The 19398-nt window shown below is 37.8% G+C and overlaps 1 protein-coding gene across 1 annotated transcript in view; it reads right to left on the minus strand.

Annotated features, from left to right (window-relative positions):
- LOC124798525 (lysosomal acid glucosylceramidase-like) overlaps positions 1-19398 on the minus strand; it is a 248710-nt gene that overhangs the window by 95703 nt on the left and 133609 nt on the right. The window contains exons 6-7 of the mRNA XM_047261971.1: positions 13202-13362; positions 11024-11261 (exon numbers count right to left, since the gene is read on the minus strand). Of these exons, the coding sequence (XP_047117927.1) occupies positions 11024-11261; positions 13202-13362 (399 nt within the window). The remainder of the gene's footprint in view (positions 1-11023; positions 11262-13201; positions 13363-19398) is intronic.

Raw genomic sequence — 19398 nt, forward strand, 5'->3', positions numbered from 1 at the left:
AGTTAAATGAGAACTGGCGGGGGATCAAATATATTGTATAGTGGAATATACTGAAATATTAATCAAAAAGAAAGGATACATATAATTCATTTTTGGTTCATTGACTTCAGTCTGTATATAGCTAAATCTTTACAGTTTAGAGACGTTTAATTTTGCGTCATTTTGTTTGTAAATATTCTAGTTGTATAGGGTAATATGTGAATGCTATTGATATATTCATACCTGATGTGACTTTAATTGTAACCTACATTAGTACTTTTGAAAAAAGAGTTCATCCCTGTTCCTACCTAGAGAACTGTATTAGTAAGTAATGTTTACATTTCCTGTGCATGATATTAACTTTATGAACCTGTGATGATGTTCAGGAGGTAATTGGTGGGACAATATATAGTCCTTACCTCACCTGGAAGTGAAAATTAAAAAAATGTGAAACTAATAAGGGACTGTCCTATTGCAGCGTAGAGACTGCCAGAAAAAGAGGGGTTGCAGATGCAAGGTGGACAGCACGAACGGACTGATGATTGTGAGCTGCCAATTCATTAAGAAGTGCAATGTGAACCAGTGACTGGAGTGACAGCTAAGAAAAGAAAACAAGAAAACTTCGATTTTTTCAGAGTTGTGTTTATGTATTTAGCAGCCATTCATACAAGTAATACTTGCAAGAGAGGCTGGGGGGGGGGGATAAAAATACAGCCTTCCCCAAAATTCATATGAAATGTCTGAGTCCACCTTCTTTTTTTTTTTATATGCATCCAGATAGTTATCAGACAATTCACTGCTTCCTAAGGCCTTGCATGTATGTCTTTTTATGTATCATTATATTCTATTTGATAAAAAAAAAAAACTTGATATTCATTGCAAAGGGGTATGGAATGTTCTAGAGGAACACATATTCTCAGCATTATCAAGAGATTGTTGTCATTAACAAAATTATGTACAAATGCTGGATTGAATGTATAATAAAGAAATTGAAGGAATAAACTTTTGGCACAAAATATTAAAATGCTGTGGAAGTGTTGGCAAAGGTGACCGGCACCTCTAATTACCATAATTACAATCAAGTAATGAGTTAACACAAAGAACTTCATTATCTTGAGAAATGACTTGAAAGTTATGAGCAAGCGATGTATTTCCATTTGTTATTTATTTTTATATCTTCCTCTGCATTTAATAGTCCTTGTAATTACATTTCTAATTAACTCTCAAATTGTTTACATCCCAAAATTTTGCAATTTCAGAATTTGAGGCTATATTTGTAACTTTCTCGTATGCAGTTAGATAAAATTAAGATTTGTGATGCCATTACATGATAGTAACCAAATCCAAACTGTAATTAATTATGTAACTAAAATAATATGAGAGACATTATTGTGATTAAAGTTCAGAATGATTTAGAATGATTTGCTTATGGAAAACTAAAGATATTACTAGAAAAGATTGTTATTCAAATATTGTATTGTATACCGTATTCGGCTGTAACATCAATTTCTTTATGTTTTGTAAATTTTAATTGTAACATTTAAATTATACAAAATTAATAATGGAATATTTTGTGAGCGACTGTTAAAATTCTATATAAGGGAAAGCAGCGAGCCTATGAGTCAGTCAGTTCTTATTGTTGAGTCTGCTTGAGAGTCTGTTTGTAAAAGAGATCAGTGATGTCTGTGAAGTGCTTTGCTTAAACGTGTCAAGAATGCAGTTCTGTTGTCAATAAATAATAAGAAGTTGCAAATTTATTTTCTTCTATCAAAATGAACACCAGGAAAAGGTTAAGTAATTTTAAGTAATGATTAAGAAGAATGTAGCATCATTACACAGTTCCAGTACAACATCTGAGGTGGTAGATGTCTAGCTTTGTGGTTCTCTCATCATCATCAATCAAGCCATGTATCTGAACCCAGAAAATATGCAGGACACTACCCAGTGTGCTGGGTCTGATATTGGATCCACAGCCTTCTTTCCACCAGTGGCAAGAGGCAAGTGGAAGCCACCATTGCTTTCTATCTTTCTGCTGCTGGATCTGAGAAGGCTTTTCTACCATCATGAGCATCCAGAACTGCACCACAGTCTTCACACCAGGCCATGCCCATCTCATCCTTCGCACACCAGCCAGGACAGTTTTTGACCTATGGGCCAATTCAAGGGGAGAAGAATCTTGTACTCCCACTGAATGTACCATTAGATCACGCGATATAATTAAACATATGTCCAGCAATATCACTAGGCAAGATGCAAAAGGATACAAATGCTGGCATCAGGTTTCATGGAAAAACAAGTAAGGTCTGCCCCAGGCTGCCACAACCTCATTTATCAAAACCAGCTAATGCTTACAGCAAATTTTTTTTTTTTTTTTTTTTTTTGCATCTACTAATGATGAGGCTTTGCTTCATGGTTTTCTCCCAGACTGTGATTTTGACTTTGTTTTTACCTACTGTAAACTTTTTGCTAATGAAGGACTGCTTTCACTTGTTGTTGTTGATGGTTGGTGTTTTCAGTGAATGAAATGATAGCACATGGGTGACCAAAAGCATAGTTTGCATCAAAGTGCTCCCTAGTTGAACCAACAAACTGTGTTCTCCAGCAATGACATGCACATTATTCAACAAACTTTTAAACTACTGTATTGACCACCAGGTATTCACCTCCTGAAGCCTTTTGTTTTGTGTATTTACAGAAGAATCAGAAACTATTACTTTCTGTGACTTAAATTTATATGAATTGTGCGTAATAAAATCTGTATTGTGGAAGAAGCAGATTTACAAATTATATGGTCTTGACCATATAAGAAACAAAGCTAAACAAACTATTAACAATTTAAGCTTTCAGTCAAAAGGCCTTCTTCATAAACAGAAAGCACACACACACACACACACACACAAACACACACACACACACACACACACACACAAGCACAACTCACTACACATATGACAAGACCACTGTCTCTAGCCACTGTGGCCTGACTCAGTCAGCCATGTTTGTGTGATTTGTGCTTGTGTGAATGTGTGTGTGCCTTCTATGTCTGAAGAAGGCCATTTGGATGAAAGCTTAAATGTTCAGTGGTCTTTTCATTGTTCCTGTCTATGACCCAGTGGTTCCCCTATGTGGTCAGAAGAAATCTATCTCTTTGATAATATTGTTATTATTCAAGAAATAAAGATACACATTTTTAAGACAAACTGCTGTCAAGCCACAAAAAATTCATAAGGCAAACTCTTAAACTTAGGAAACAAATGAACAACAATGCGATATGGCATTTTGCTATCCTAGGTAAGGCATTCTGGAAACAAATCAGTATTTTATTTTATTTATTTTTATTTCATCTACATATTTAAAAGATCTGAGAAAAATTCTTCATGTCATAGTGTAATTTGCAACTCCTTCTTGAGTTATGACTGTGATATATACAATTCAATTTTGTAGTGAGAAAGATTGTCAGTTATAAAAGTCATAACTGAATAAATGTATTGTAAAGTGGTGGTCAGCACCCCTCTTTTTAATACGAGTACAGCAGGATGTTCTTGTAGGCACTTCACACTCAATTCTGAAGACCTTTTCCCATATGGTAAATACATTTTAATGCTAATGTGTCACCCTAAAAGGCCTCTGTGGATGGAATTAATCAAAATAGGCAGACTTTGAGATACTGATATCCAAAGTATTGAGAATTATCCAAATGGTACACACTGCTGAATGCAGCTGTTTCAATATTTAGAGGATGTGATGTTTCCATCTACTCTTGTTATTTAAGCTTACCAGACAAAAAATTAATCACTTCAAGGAGACATCATTTTAATACCATATAACACCATCTCTAGCCTTGACAATGGCCTGAATTCAGTGAGGAGCAGAGTCCATAACTTTCTTCACGTATGCTATATCCAGCTGAAGCAACTTATTTGAGGATCACATCCTCTAGAGTTACCAAATTATGTGGATGTTGTTGCTACATTACACCAACTGCTCCAAACAGCACCCCACATTTTCTAAGGGAGTAGGTAATTTAGTGGGACAACCAAGATAGAATAGTGTGTTTGATTGTTTGTCAAGCAAGGAAAATGTGTGTGCACCTCTGCGCACACAATTATAGACATTTAGAAACGTGGGAGTGTGTATGCAGCACACACAACATATAATTGTAGAATAAAGGACAATACTTGCTTTCCAAAAATGTTGAAGAAAACATCTTAGTTTATTTTCATGGTAACTTGAATGAATGAGTCATGTTAAGGCATGAATATCACTCCTAAAATATCAAATATCACAGAAGCACCTTCATCATCAACTACACCATAAACACATCATAGACAAAATGCCTCATTTGGTTGTTGGTGCACTCAACACCTTTCAGCATTTAAAAAGGTAAAATAGCAACTTTTTGGACACCATCACATGCCTCAAGTCAGCTACTGTCCAGTTTCTGTGTTGTTTGGACCACTGAAGATATACGGCTCAGAGATAAATGGTCTTTTGGAGGGCAACTGACATCACATGTCTATTTCAAGCAGTTTCTTTGTGATTTTTGTTTGGAAAGTGGTTGAGTTGGATGTGAATTCAGTGAACAGCAGCAGTTCCTGTGACGTTTCATACCAACTGTCGTTGATAAAACATGACACTTGTGTTTGTCCCAGTAAGGTTAGAATCTTTTTACAACTACTATTCTTATGTAATTTTGCATAACTGCAATTGGTACACTATTCCTGGTAGACCAATGGAGAGTCTGCACTATACACCAACAAAGCAGTCAACTTCATTCACAGTGTGCTGGTTCCCTTACACATACCACTTCACTGCCATGACTGCAGTGGAGGGTCATATGGTAACATGGTAGAGTGCGCTCTTTTAAGATGTGGCTAATATTTTGACCAGGGAATGTATTTGGACACCTAGGAATTTTGACCAATATTCTCTCCATATATACTGACCTTCTGGTGCAGTAAGAATCTCCTGTTGGCTTTTATGCTCAGCATAGCACTGGATGTAGTCAGTTTTTCTGTGAAGTATTGTTAGCAAATTTACTGTGAACCTATTCAGAATATCTGCAAACATCTGGCTGGCTTAGTCTGTAGAGCAGTGAGCAATTTGTTAATAGTGACAGTGGCCATGTTATTTGAAAATATTCTGAAGTAAGTTGCTTGCTTTGTTAGAGGACACATGTAGCTTCACACAAACACTCACACACACACACACACAAACACATTGCCTTTGGGTTAAGATTTTAGCCAGTTACTCACTTGTGCTCTGATTCCATTTCTCAAGGAATGTCATGTGACTGGAAAAGTCAAAGACTTTTGAAAGAAATATGTGAAACAGAAATGTCTTCTTGTGTGAGTATTCCAAAACATTATTTGTCACTTTAAAACATTATTTGTCACTTTAAATGCAGAAGTAGGTTTCTGAATGGAATACTGGTTTTTACAAACAATATGGAAGCTGTCAAGATACTTCACATTTCTGGCAGACAGTCATTTTTCAAAGACTAGATAACGTTGTCAAAAGAGAGATGGAATGATATGTAACTCCTGCACCACTGGATTTTTTTGTAAACGGACTTCATAGCTGCAGATTTCAATGTGTCATGGACCACATCTTGAGTCACTGAAGTTTTGGGAATTTAAATCAAAACTTTACTTCACTGATTATTGCAAGCTTTTAGCAATTTACCTGAAATATTGTCTACAGTTACTGGTCTTTTGCTTCTTAAAGAAGTCATAGTCTTTCTTATTTCATTTACAGTTGTGAGAGCTGTACTTATCTGTTCTAATGAGACAGGGAAATGTTCTTTCTGTAATTATGTGGATGGTGGGGTTTCGGGTTCCGCTGGATAGGTCAGGAGTCCACTACACGCAGCAAGCGGCTACACGGGTTGCAGGGGTTGTGTGGCGTGGACTGGGCGGTTTTTTAGGTTAGATGGCCTCAGGCAAGTACAGAAAGGGCAACAGCCTCAAAGGGTGCGGGGCAAAGTCAGGACATGCAGGGGCCAAGCAGCAATCGGTATTGTAATTGTACTCTGTCGAAGCTGCGTTGGTAAAGTACCGGAACTTCAAGCGCTGATAGAAAGCACCGAAGCTGAAATCGTTATAGGTACAGAAAGTTGGTTGAAGCCAGACATAAATTTTGCCAAAATTTTTACAAAAGCACAGACGGTGTTTAGAAAGGATAGATTGCATGCAACCGGTGGTGGCGTTTTTGTCGCTGTTAGTAGTAGTTTATCCTGTAGTGAAGTAGAAGTGGATAGATCCTGTGAATTATTATGGGTGGAGGTTACACTCAACAACCAAGCTAGGTTAATAGTTGGCTCCTTTTACCGACCTCCCGACTCAGCAGCATTAGTGGCAGAACAACTGAGAGAAAATTTGGAATACATTTCACAGAAATTTTCTCAGCATGTTATAGTCTTAGGTGGAGATTTCAATTTACCAGATATAGACTGGGACACTCAGATGTTTCGGACAGGTGGTACGGACAGAGCATCGAGTGACATCATACTGAGTGCACTATCCGAAAATTACCTCGAGCAATTAAACAGAGAACCGACTCGTGGAGATAACATCTTGGACCTACTGATAACAAACAGACCTGAACTTTTCGACTCTGTAAGTGCAGAACAGGGAATCAGTGACCATAAGGCCGTTGCAGCATCCCTGAATATGGAAGTTAATAGGAATATAAAAAAGGGAGGAAGGTTTATCTGTTTAGCAAGAGTAATAGAAGTAATAGAAGATTTCAGACTACCTAACAGATCAAAATGAAAATTTCTGTTCTGACACTGACAATGTTGAGTGTTTATGGAAAAAGTTCAAGGCAATCGTAAAATGCATTTTAGACAGGTACGTGCCGAGTAAAACTGTGAGGGACGGGAAAAACCTACCATGGTTCAACAACAAAGTTAGGAAACTACTGCGAAAGCAAAGAGAGCTTCACTCCAAGTGTAAATGCAGCCAAAACCTCTCAGACAAACAGAAGCTAAATGAGGTCAAAGTTAGCATAAGGAGGGCTATTCGTGAAGTGTTCAGTGAATTCGAAAGTAAAATTCTATGTACCAACTTGACAGAAAATCCAAGGAAGTTCTGGTCTTACGTTAAATCAGTAAGTGGCTCGAAACAGCATATCCAGATGCTGGGATGATGATGGCATTAAACAGAGGATGACACGCTTAAAGCTGAAATACTAAACACCTTTTTCCAAAGCTGTTTCACAGAGGAAGACCGCACTACAGTTCCTTCTCTAAATCCTCGCACAAACAAAAAAATGGCTGACATCGAAATAAGTGTCCAAGGAATCGAAAAGCAACTGGAATCACTCAACAGAGGAAAGTCCACTGGACCTGATGGGATACCAATTTGATTCTACACAGAGTACGCGAAAGAACTTGTCCCCCTTCTAACAGCCGTGTACCACAAGTCTCTAGAGGAACGGAAGGTTCCAAATGATTGGAAAAGAGCACAAGTAGTCCCAGTCTTCAAGAAGGGTCGTCGAGCAGATGCGCAAAACTATATCTCTCACATTGATCTGTTGTAGAATTTTAGAACATGTTTTTTGCTGACGTATCATGTCGTTTTTGGAAACCCAGAATCTACTCTGTAGGAATCAACATGGATTCCGGAAAAAGCGATCGTGTGAGACCCAGCTCGCTTTATTTGTTCATGAGATCCAGAAAATATTAGATACAGGCTCCCAGGTAGATGCTATTTTCCTTGACTTCCGGAAGGTGTTCGATACAGTTCCGCACTGTCACCTGATACACAAAGTAAGAGCCTACGGAATATCAGACCAGCTGTGTGGCTGGATTGAAGAGTTTTTAGCAAACAGAACACAGCATGTTGTTATCAATGGAGAGACACCTACAGATGTTAAAGTAACCTCTGGCGTGCCACCGGGGAGTGTTATGGGACCATTGCTTTTCACAATATATATAAATGACCTAGTAGATAGTGTCAGAAGTTCCATGCGACTTTTCGCAGATGATGCTGTAGTATACAGAGAAGTTGCAGCATTAGAAAATTGTAGCGAAATGCAGGAAGATCTGCAGCGGATAGGCACTTGGTGCAACGAGTGGCAACTGACCCTTAACATAGACAAATGTAATGTATTGCGAATACATAGAAAGAAGGATCCTTTATTGTATGATTATACGGTAGCGGAACGAACACTGGTAGCAGTTACTTCTGTAAAATATCTGGGAGTATGCATGCGGAAGGATTTGAAGTGGAATGATCATATAAAATAAATTGTTGGTAAGGCGGGTACCAGGTTGAGATTCATTGGGAGAGTCCTTAGAAAATGTAGTCCATCAATAAAGGAGGTGGCTTACAAAACACTCGTTCAACCTATACTTGAGTATTGCTCATCAGTGTGGGATCTGTACCAGATCGGGTTGATAGAGGAGATAGAGAAGATCCAAAGAAGAGCAGCGCGTTTTGTCACAGGGTTATTTGGTAACTGTGATAGCGTTACGGAGATGTTTAGCAAACTCAAGTGGCAGACTCTGCAAGAGAGGGGCTCTGCATTGCGGTGTAGCTTGATCGACAGGTTTTGAGAGGGTGCGTTTCTGGATGAGGTATCGAATATATTGCTTCCCCCTACTTATACCTCCCGAGGAGATCACGAATGTAAAATTAGAGAGATTCGAGCGTGCATGGAGGGTTTCAGACAGTTGTTCTTCACACGAACCATACGCGACTGGAACAGAAAAGGGAGGTAATGACAGTGGCACATAAAGTGCCCTCCGCCACACACCGTTGGATGGCTTGCAGAGTATAAATGTAGATGTAGATGTAGATGTAGAATTTAGTGGACCCAAGTGGATTGTAAATCCACATGTGAGATGGATAGTGAAGCAGTCAACATTAGATATGAAGACCACCCAGTATATGATCCAAACACAATAAGTAATCTACTCAGTAAGTACTCTAATTTTGATCAATCAGCCTCTGTCATAGGTGTGCAAGCTGAGGCATCAAATTATTTCACACAGCATTTGATATAATTTATGGAGATGAATTAACAGGAGACATTTAACATAATACAAAAGCTAAATTACCAAAAATCTTCTGGATCTGACAGTATCCTCAGCAAGGAGGTAAGGAAATGTGTGCATGAAATGACCAACACCTTACCTTTCTTGTTAACTGTAGCATTAAAGAAAAAATATAGTATCCAAGTGCCTTGAAAACAAATGTGACTGAGCTAATGCATAAGAAGTTATGTAAGAAAGATGTTTCAAATTACAGACCAATATCATTATTCCAAACCCTAAGTAAAATATTTGAGGCTGTTATCTTATTTCAGATCATTATCTTCTTCTCAAGGCATGAAGTGCTCACAATTTAGGTAAGACTTAAGCATTATCACTGCTGGTATCAAATTCTTTCATGAAGTACACAATACTATAAAACATGGATTGAACACTGATGGTGTATTTCTAGAGTTGAGCAAAACTTTTGATTTGGTAAACTTTGTGCTTCTCTTGAGGAGAGTGAGGGAATACAATATAAAGCAAGCATCAGTGAAACTTCTAGTCTCATATACAATGAATCAGAAACAGGGTAACAAACTTAAACATTAAACTGATGGTAAGATTAATAATATTGAATTTCTCTTCAACTTAAACATTATACATTACACTGACAAAACCTAGTCTTATTCTATGGCAAAGACTCTGAAGAACTGGATTCTTCTGCAGCTAACAGGGTATTAAAAATAAATAGGATACATATTTCCAAGATGTGGGACTAAAAACCAATGTAAGCAAATCACTGCTTCTAACATTTGCAACTGGCAACTCATATTACTCAAGTGTAAATGATGTACATGGTATAATTACAGCTGAAGTGGACAACTGTAAATTCCTTGATGTCCATGGTGATTGAAATCCCTGATGGATAAGCCATACTACATTGAGCGTAGTAAAACAAGTCAGAAATTGTACATTAAAAATCGTGAAAATTATGTATTATCCGATAATCTATCCCTGTCTTAATTAGCACATTGAAGTATGGGTGTATGCTGCAGACACACAACTTAACAGGGTACTGCTACCACAAAAAAGGGAGATAAATTTATTGATGGATTCCACATAAGAGAATCTCATCATGAAGATCTCATACAGCACAGATACTTCACAGTCTGTTCCTTGTGCCTCTATGAATTAAGTAATTTTTGGTCTGTTTGCAAAATGAAGTAATAAAATGTAGTATACATGTCAAAAACACCAACTGCAACTATAATTCTCCTTCAGACAAAGAACAAAAGTAAAAATTAGACCAGAGTCCATACATCAGTGACTGATATGGCACAATAAGCTGCCACAGTCTCTGGAAACAGGAAACCCTTGCCTCTTCACGTCAAACCTCATTTAAAAAAAAAAAAATAAAATAAATAAAAATAAAAATAAAAAAATAAAAATAAAAAAATAAAAAAAATGTAAATTCAGTCAAAGACTTATAAAATAACACAAATAAAATATATTTAGAACACAATATAACCGGACAGATAAAACATGTACTAAGTAAGTGGTGGCTGGTGGCAGGAGGACACAGACACGCAAAGGTTATGGAATTTCACAAGCTTTCAGAACCAGTGGCTCCTTCTTTTGGCAGAAGGGTTGAAGAGGAAGAAAGGGAGCTGAAGAAAGAGGTCTGGTGAGGTTCAGGAGATGGGGAAGGTTTGGAAAAGTCATCCAGAACCCCAGGTCAGGCAAGACTTACAAGATAAGATGAGAAGGAAATAAGACATAAAATATTTTAAGGTTTTTATGAATAAAAACGCAATTTTATGAAAATGTAAATATGGTACAAAGATCTCTGGTTTTATAAAAATTAGGACTGCTTCTGGTTGTAAATTAATTATACTTGTAATGCTAATATTTGTAAATATTGTAATGAATTTGATATGTACTATTGATTCTTGTAATTAATAGTGCATGTAATACTAAAACCATTGTATATGACATACACAATATATTATACTCATTACTCCAAGTAAAATTTGTAAATATATAAATTTCATTGCAGGTATATACCTTGTCTACCACCCAAGGCAAATACGGGCGTTGATCATCAAGAACAAGAATCTTAACATTGCTGTGTTGGGAAGCACGCAGTGAAGGACCCAAATTTTCAACAGTCCACTTTCTTAGTCCTTGTGGTGTCCATCCAAGTGAGTTAACCACTAGTATAATACCTATACCATTTGCTGGTTCGTTTCCTGTAGACACTGCCCAAAACTCAATACCATTTTCTTTGTAGGCATCAAGGAATCTGAAATGTTGGGAAATCATAATGAAGCAAGTGACTAAAATTTATTAGAGCATCTAATTTACAAATAAAAATATGATATGCGGAAAAATGAATGTAAGAAAAATTATATTTCACAGTATGATACTATGATGAACAAAGAAATATATGAAAAGTGAAATTTACCTCTGTAATGATGTTAGGTCTAATATAATCAAACAATTGAAACTCCAGGTAGGTAAACAATGTAGGAAAACACAAATTGCTACTTACCATAAAGAAGACACGTCAAGTTTCAGACAGGCACAATTAAAAGACACTTTCATTAAGCTTTTGGCCAATGCCTTCATCAGTAAAAGAGAGACACACACTATTCATACACACAAGCAAGCACACCTCATGCACACAGAACCACCAACTCAAGCATCTTGGGCCGGAATGCAACTATAATGTGGGATGCAAGCAGAAATCTGGAGGTGGCGGGAAAGGTAGAGGAATCGTAGTGTATGGGTAGGATCCCTATTCATCACTGTTGATACCACCGCCCTATACACGAACATCCCTCATGGCCATGGTCTTACCGCTACTGAACACTGCCTTTCATGACATCCTTCAGACTCCAAACCCACTACCTTATTTCTTATATACTTTACATATTTTATCCTAATCCACAGCTACTTTTCATATGAAAGGAAGGTATACAAACAAATCCACAGAGCAGCCATGGACACCCACATTGCACCCTCCTATACCAACCTTTTTATGGGCCACCTTCCTAGCTTTTCAAAACAAGAAACTGCCAATCTGGTTCAGGTTCATTGATGATATCTTCATGCTCTGGACTCAGGGCCAAGACACCCTGTCTTCGTTCCTTCACAACTTCAGCACCTTCTCTCCCATTCGGTTCGCGTGGTTCTTGTCAACCCAGCATGCCACCTTCCTATGTGTTGACCTCCTCCTCTCTGATGGCTCCATCCACACCTCTGTCCACATTAAACCCACAAAACACCAACAGTACCTGCATGTTGACAGCTGTCATTCCTTTCACACCAAAAAATCTCTCCCATACAGCCTGGTCAGTATGCTGAGGTTATCACCAAAGCCTTCATAGACAGGCACTATCCCCCAGACCTAGTCTGCAAACAGATCTTCCATGCCATTTCCCCCCACATCCCCCAATCCCCCCACCACCCGCAAGAACCAGCCACAAAGGAGTGTCCCCTTCATTAACCAGTACTATCCCGGACTGGAACAACTGAACCACATCCTACACCAGAGCTTCAGTTAACTATCATCATGCCCTGAAATGAGGGTCATCCTACTCAAGATACTTCCCACCCTTCCTAAAGGGGTGTACCATCATTCACTCAACCTCCACAACATCCTAGTCCATCCCTGTGCCACTCTCAACCCCAACCGCTTGCCACAAGGATCATAGCCCTGTGGAAGACCCAGGTGCAAAACGTGCCCAATCCACCCACCCAGCACTTTCTATTCCAGTCCTGTATTGGGCTAATTGTACAGCATTACTTGTAGCCTGACAAGGCACAAACAGATTTTATGAATTTTACAATAGTTAGTTATTAATTAGATTCTAACAACCTCCTCTCCTCGGCAATGTATTTGATGACTCAATCCACATCTTTGAAGGTTCGACCTGAAGCTATGTTTTATGGAACATGATTCATGAATTAATAGTTGTACGAGTACATTAAATTACATATGAACAAGACTCCTATTTCCATAGTTAAGGTAAGAAGTTTCACATATTACTTAAACACTGCAAATGAATGTTAACAAATGATCTGTTTAGCGCTAACTGATTGTTTCCTTAATATCTGTGTTTCCTTTTTTACTGTTTTACTATTCAAATACATTTTTTCATGTTATCAGATGTATTAGCCACAAGTTTCTCTTTAGCTACAAACAAAAATTTTATGATTATTAAATTGAAAGATACTGACTTTATATGGTAATCAGCCCATGTCTGGTAATACTGGTCCAGGAGAAGAGAGGCACCAAAGAAATCATGGTTTGTTTTCATCCATATGGGTGGACTCCATGCTGCTGCTTTCAACTTCAGGGTTTGGTTCCTTAGATTCTGGGCCCATTTAATCAAAGGCATCTGTGAAAGACAACATTATGTAAATCAAGTCATATGTCATCAATTTATCATAGTATTATTCTACGAAAGAGTCATTTATTTGTCTCTGAATACAATAATACCATGCAGTTCTGTACAAATTTTGTATATTAAAATCCTCTGGTTTTAATAAAACTTGTCAACAAATGACTCAACATTTCTCAATATTATCCAACTGTTACAACTTTGTTGTTAGTCACTTTGTTGTCATAAGAATGAAAGGAGACTATGCAATAATAAGTGGGTTATGAATATGAGTACAGTGTCAGTTCAGGAAGAGCATATAAACTCATTGTAAAAGCTCTTTTAAGAGACATGATACTTAACACGTTACTCCTTAGCTTTCTGCCAAAGCGAAAGCAGTTGAAATTAAAGGCTATCAAGAGATAAGGTGACAAACAGTAAAGGCTATCAAAAGCTAAAGCTAACAACTATTAACACTTATAAAATGTGTAACCTTGAGTTCTACTTCTAGAGCTAACCCTTTCAGAACTGAATTTTTTTCTGTAAGAAGGAACACTTTGTAATGCTGTAATGCCTTTTACATGAACTTTTTAATGATTTTAGAAGCAAAGTGCAGTTAAATGTGAACTCTTTTACACACACAATACATATAAAATTCACCATGTTTTTAGTTAAGTATAAAATATATCAGGAATTTTGTTCATAATGTTTCACAATCTTTGGCTGATCAATAGTAACATATTTATTTTGTTTCCTGCACCAGCATTCAACTTTGTCAGTTTCATACAATAAAAATTGTAACCTAGGACACATACTTTGTTGTAAACCTTCTTTACCATTGTTATGTCATCTCTACTGCAAATTTGTTCTAAAAATCCTCTTTCCTTCTTCAGTGCCTCTTATCTGGAATTAGGAAAGAATTGGAAAATGGGTGACTCTGACAGTTCCAGCAGCATAAATGTTTTCTTGTTTCATTGCTAAGAAAAGCTTGTACGAAAAAAAGAATGAACAAAACGTCTCATTTTTTACTTTCACTCTCTGGCCTAAGTGTAAAACTACTGTTGGTCCTTACTTAAATTCCTTCAACAAACATTCCTGAGATTCAGTTGGTGCTCCCTGCAAAAGAATAGCCGGCTGGAGTGGCCGAGTAGTTCTAGGCGCTACAGTCTGGAACCGCACGACCGCTCTGGTCGCAGGTTCGAATCCTGCCTCGGGCATGGATGTGTGTGATGTCCTTAGGTTAGTTAGGCTTAAGTAGTTCTAAGTTCTAGGGGACTGATGACCTCAGAAGTTAAGCCCCATAGTGCTCAGAGCCATTTGAACCATTTGCTAAAGAATAAAATTATAAGCTTGTTCATTATTACCGTATGGCATGTACAATTTGATACCTCATAGAGTTGTCCTGTCTTTGCATACTGTTTTACCTCAATAGGAAAGGGAAACTGTCTGGGTTGATTGCAGAAAACTTAAGGGGGGACACTGTCACAAGTGGTAAAATACCAGTGGTCATAGGTGTCAGAGGGATGCCTTTTTTAGGATAGGGAAGGGGGAAAGAAAATGAGTTTTAAGAGAGATTGGCAGACACACTCAGTTTGAGAAAACAGATGAACAGGAGTCAGATTTTAGCATACAGCCTTGATTTAAGCAATGTTTAACAGAAAGTAATCAGAAACTGCCAGTTCATCTTCGCCAAAGCAGTTATAATCCCATTAGGATGCAGTATCAGTTATCTTAAAATTACACTAGAACATTCCGGGACTGAGAAATAAAGTTGATGAACTACTCATTTGTATTGATGAAATGAATTCATCTAACCAAATTGACACAATTTGCCTCTCTGAAAATCAAGTGACTACTGGTATAGATATGTTAGACATTTCAGGATTTAAGCTAGCTTCCTACTTCTGCAAAGTAGATATGGATGGAGGAGGAGTTGCCACATTTATTAAAAACTGCCATAAATTCAAGAACATTGACATTAATAAATTCTGTTTAGAGCAGCATCTAGAAGCATGTGCAACAGAAGTAGAGTTCCATAACAGAACCTAAATAATAGTAACTATTTACCGAGCACCTTCAGGAAATTATAATCTATTCATAAATCATCTAGAAGCTCTTTTGGTTTATTTAACAGGAAGAAACAAAGAAATTTTAATTGCTGGTGACTTTAATACGGATTTTCTAATGCAATCTTCCAGTAAACATTTACTGCAGTTAGTAATGTTGCCTTTCTATCCAACTCACACTGTGAACTTTCCAACTAGGATCACTAAATCCTCAAGGACAGCCACTGATAACATTTTTATAGACAAATCAAAGGAACAAAATTACATGTGGTGTCTCACAAGGATCCATCTTAGGGCCATTGCTTTTTCTTGTGTACATTAATGATCTCTCATCAGTTACACTGCCAGAAGCAGAGTTTGTTTTGTTTTCAGATGACACAAGTATTGCAATAAATAGTATGTTGAGTGTAGTTCTAGAAAGATCTGCTAATGACATTTCCATGGATATTAATAAATGGTTTAAAACCAACTCATTGACATTAAAGTTCGAAAAGACTCACTACATGCAATTCAGAACCTGTAAGAGATTTCCACCCAGCATATGCATCATGTATGAAGAAGAGCAGATAGAAGAGGTTGACAGTCTTAAATTACTGGGATTACAACTTGATAATAAATTCAGTTTGGAGGAGCACACCACAGAACTGCAGAAATGCCTTAACAAATCTGTATTTGCAATTCGAGTGTTAGCAGACATAGGCAACATAAAAATGAAAAAGCTTGCATACTTTGCCTACTTTCAGTCCATAATGTCATATGGTATAATATCTTGGGGTAACTCTTCAAGTCAAACAAAAATTTTCAGAGTCTAAAAGCGTGTAATACGTATTACCTGTGGAGTAAACTCACGGACGTCCTGTAGGAACCTCTTCAAAGAAATGGGTATACTGACTACTGCCTCTCAGCATATTTACTCCTTATTGAAATTTGTCCTAAATAATATATCTCTTTTTCCAACAAACAGCTCAGTTCATACATACAATAACAGGAACAAAAATTATCTGCACAAGGACTTAAAAGCACTTACTTTAGTTCAAAAATGGGTCCACTACTCAGGAACACTCACCTTCAATAATCTGCCAGAAAACATAAAAAATTTAGTTACAAATAAAGATCAGTTTAAAAGGAGCCTGAAAGACTTACTAGAGGCCAACTCCTCCTACTCCATTGACAAATTTTTTAATAGAAACAAATGATGTATTGTATATACTCATACTATTAGTATTGTTATTTCCGCTAAAAAAATGATGTATTGTATATACTCATACTATTATTATTGTTATTTCAGCTTAAAAAGAATTTTAAAAAAATTGACACATTCCACATCCATGAGGACCTCCTCAGCACAAATCTATGGAATGAAAAACTAATCTAATCTAATCCGATCTGCTCTGTACATGGGATCAGCGTCCCAGCAACTGCTAACTCTTCTTCTACAGGTAACTGTATGTATCGGTTACACAGGATAGAGTATATAGGCCAAAGCTTTGTAAAACTTGTCTTTATTGTCAGCTACTGTAGCCATCTTGTTTTTGAGGTGCAAATTTGTTCTCAGTTGGAAAAATCTTTCTCTGGATGTACTATCTGTGGAAGTAGGGTACTAATGCATACTAGAACCTCTACAGAATGATGTATGGGATGATTATTCACGAACTGTTTTATTGCATAGAGTAAATTTATGGAGCTTCCATATCATTACAACATCAAGAATATAATGTTAGTCTCTGCTCTTTCTCCCACAAAGATCCACCTCCTGGGACATCAGAGAGGCTTTGACCTCTTGAAGCTCTTGATGTTCCCACAGTGCCCCCACAGGGAGTGTGGACCTCTGTGGCTTGCGTTCACTGTGAGTAATGTGCAAGTTAATTGTTTCTCATTGAAGCATGAGTCAGATGTCTGCCATAGAATGGTGGTGAGCTCATCTGAGGCCTGTGCCATGGTGAGTAGCTACATTGGTGAATGGCCTACAGGTGATATTGCATCAGCAGTTGATACAGGCAACTGATGTGGCCATAATGTGATTTGGAGGTGACATCCGGTACAGGTGATAGTGATGGTAGCTCTGTGAGTGGCTGACTGTGTTGTTGGCATTAGGGGAGAGGTTGTGGGTGTCAGTATAGTCTGTTCGCCTGTGATGGAACTGGGTGGTCCAATGTCTGTGAAGGGTGTCATGTGGTTCTCCTGTAGAGCCACACAGGTTTGAGCCTCGCAAGTGACACTGTTATTGGTGCACCACACACTAGTACATTGACAGTTTGTTTGCTACAGGACAGCACTTTTCTAGACCCTGTGTATAGTGGCTGGTGGCTGGACATTGATGTCATCACATACCATTATGAACTCATACTGGCAAAGATCCTGACGAACAATGACATTGTCTGCATGTTTGGTGACAGTGGCAGCATGTATATGTTCTCAATATATGTACAAATTCAATCCACTAATTTCAGCAGGTCAGTGTGTACTGTGTCAAACATAGGTTGTGTAAAATCCACAGAAAGCAATAGGGTTTTGTTGTACAGGATCTTGGCAAATGACATATGGATGTCAGCTTTGTATGCTGACCGAATGCCCCCAAGGCAGTTCCTCAGACCAGGGCCGACTGTGGCACATCATATCACATTTGGGGTCACCAATGTGGAAGTAGTGTAGTAAGGCATACTAGAGCCACTACTGAATAATGTATGACATGGTTATAAGTTAATCATTTTATTGCACAGAGAAAATTTTCAGAGCCTCCACACTGCTGCAGCATCAAGAATGCACTGCTAGTCTCTCCTTTTTCTTTTCCAAAGATCCTCACTTTGAGATGTCAGGGAGATTTCAACCTCTCAAAGCTCTCAGTGTTCCCACATATCTAACAGAAGTTGCATTTCCAATGCCATTTCTCAATACATTCGAACTCTCTGAAATTTTAGACTTCCCATTATCATATGAAGTCCAAACAATGTTTTGAGTTCTACTGATACAGATTTCTTTGAAAATGCTCCTCTTTCCACGTTGGAATGTCTCTGGCAGCTCAGACGAGAATGCCATTCTGGTCCGAGCTGCTTAAGATGGTAGTCATTTGTGCATGAGGTGTGCTTACTTGTGTGAATGAATGTTGTATGTTTTCTTTTCTGAAGAAGGCTCTGGCAAAAACCTAATGTGTCTTTTCATTGTGCCTGCCTGCAACTCAACATCTCATCTTTATGGTGAGTAGCAATCTATCTTTTCCTTGTATTATATTTATTCCAACCTTTCGTTTCCATTGTTTAATTTTTGTGTGTCAATTTTTAAAAATTTTTTTTGGGAACTAAAGGGAATTATCAGAACCACAATTTCAAGCAGTGACCCAAGTAAAGAAAGAGAAGATTTGTAGGTAAAGGGAACTATCAACATACGATTGATAAATCACATTTCTGGAATTGGTATCCTGGTTAATTACTCTCCTGCAGGGAGTCCCTAATATTCTATCAGCCATGATAAGATGGTGATGGAGTGACAACACTAATGGTCTCTGTTACTTGTTCTAGTCACCAAAGAACATTGCAACTCTTGCAATTTACACACAACCATTGATATTTATGCATATAAAAATTGTGCTGACATGGACCATTGTTTCCAGGTGGTTTTGTAATGACACACTAGTGCTTGACTGTTTTTCAACCTCAAATTGCGTACTAACTGTAGTGGCACCTCATATCATCTCTATGGAAACTGAGTAGCTGGTGCAATATTACAGTTGATCACTGTGGTGTCACTACCAAGAGGAGTGACTGTGATGGAAACACTTCAGAACCTAGCTTAAAGCTGGCAGAGGACAAGTCTGAGTTTGTTGTAAATTGATCTGTGAGCTGTGTAGTAACTGGACTACTGGTTTGGCTCAGGTGCTAATATCACAGATTATGTTTGTCATAGCTGGAACTTTGATTTAGGGGACTGGACATTGCTTTGGAAACAGATGTAAATTAGCTTGCACTGTTTCTGAGAAGCATTCTGTACATAT

The sequence above is a fragment of the Schistocerca piceifrons genome, chromosome 5, assembly GCF_021461385.2.
Source record: "Schistocerca piceifrons isolate TAMUIC-IGC-003096 chromosome 5, iqSchPice1.1, whole genome shotgun sequence".
NCBI classification, from domain to species: Eukaryota; Metazoa; Arthropoda; class Insecta; order Orthoptera; family Acrididae; genus Schistocerca; species Schistocerca piceifrons.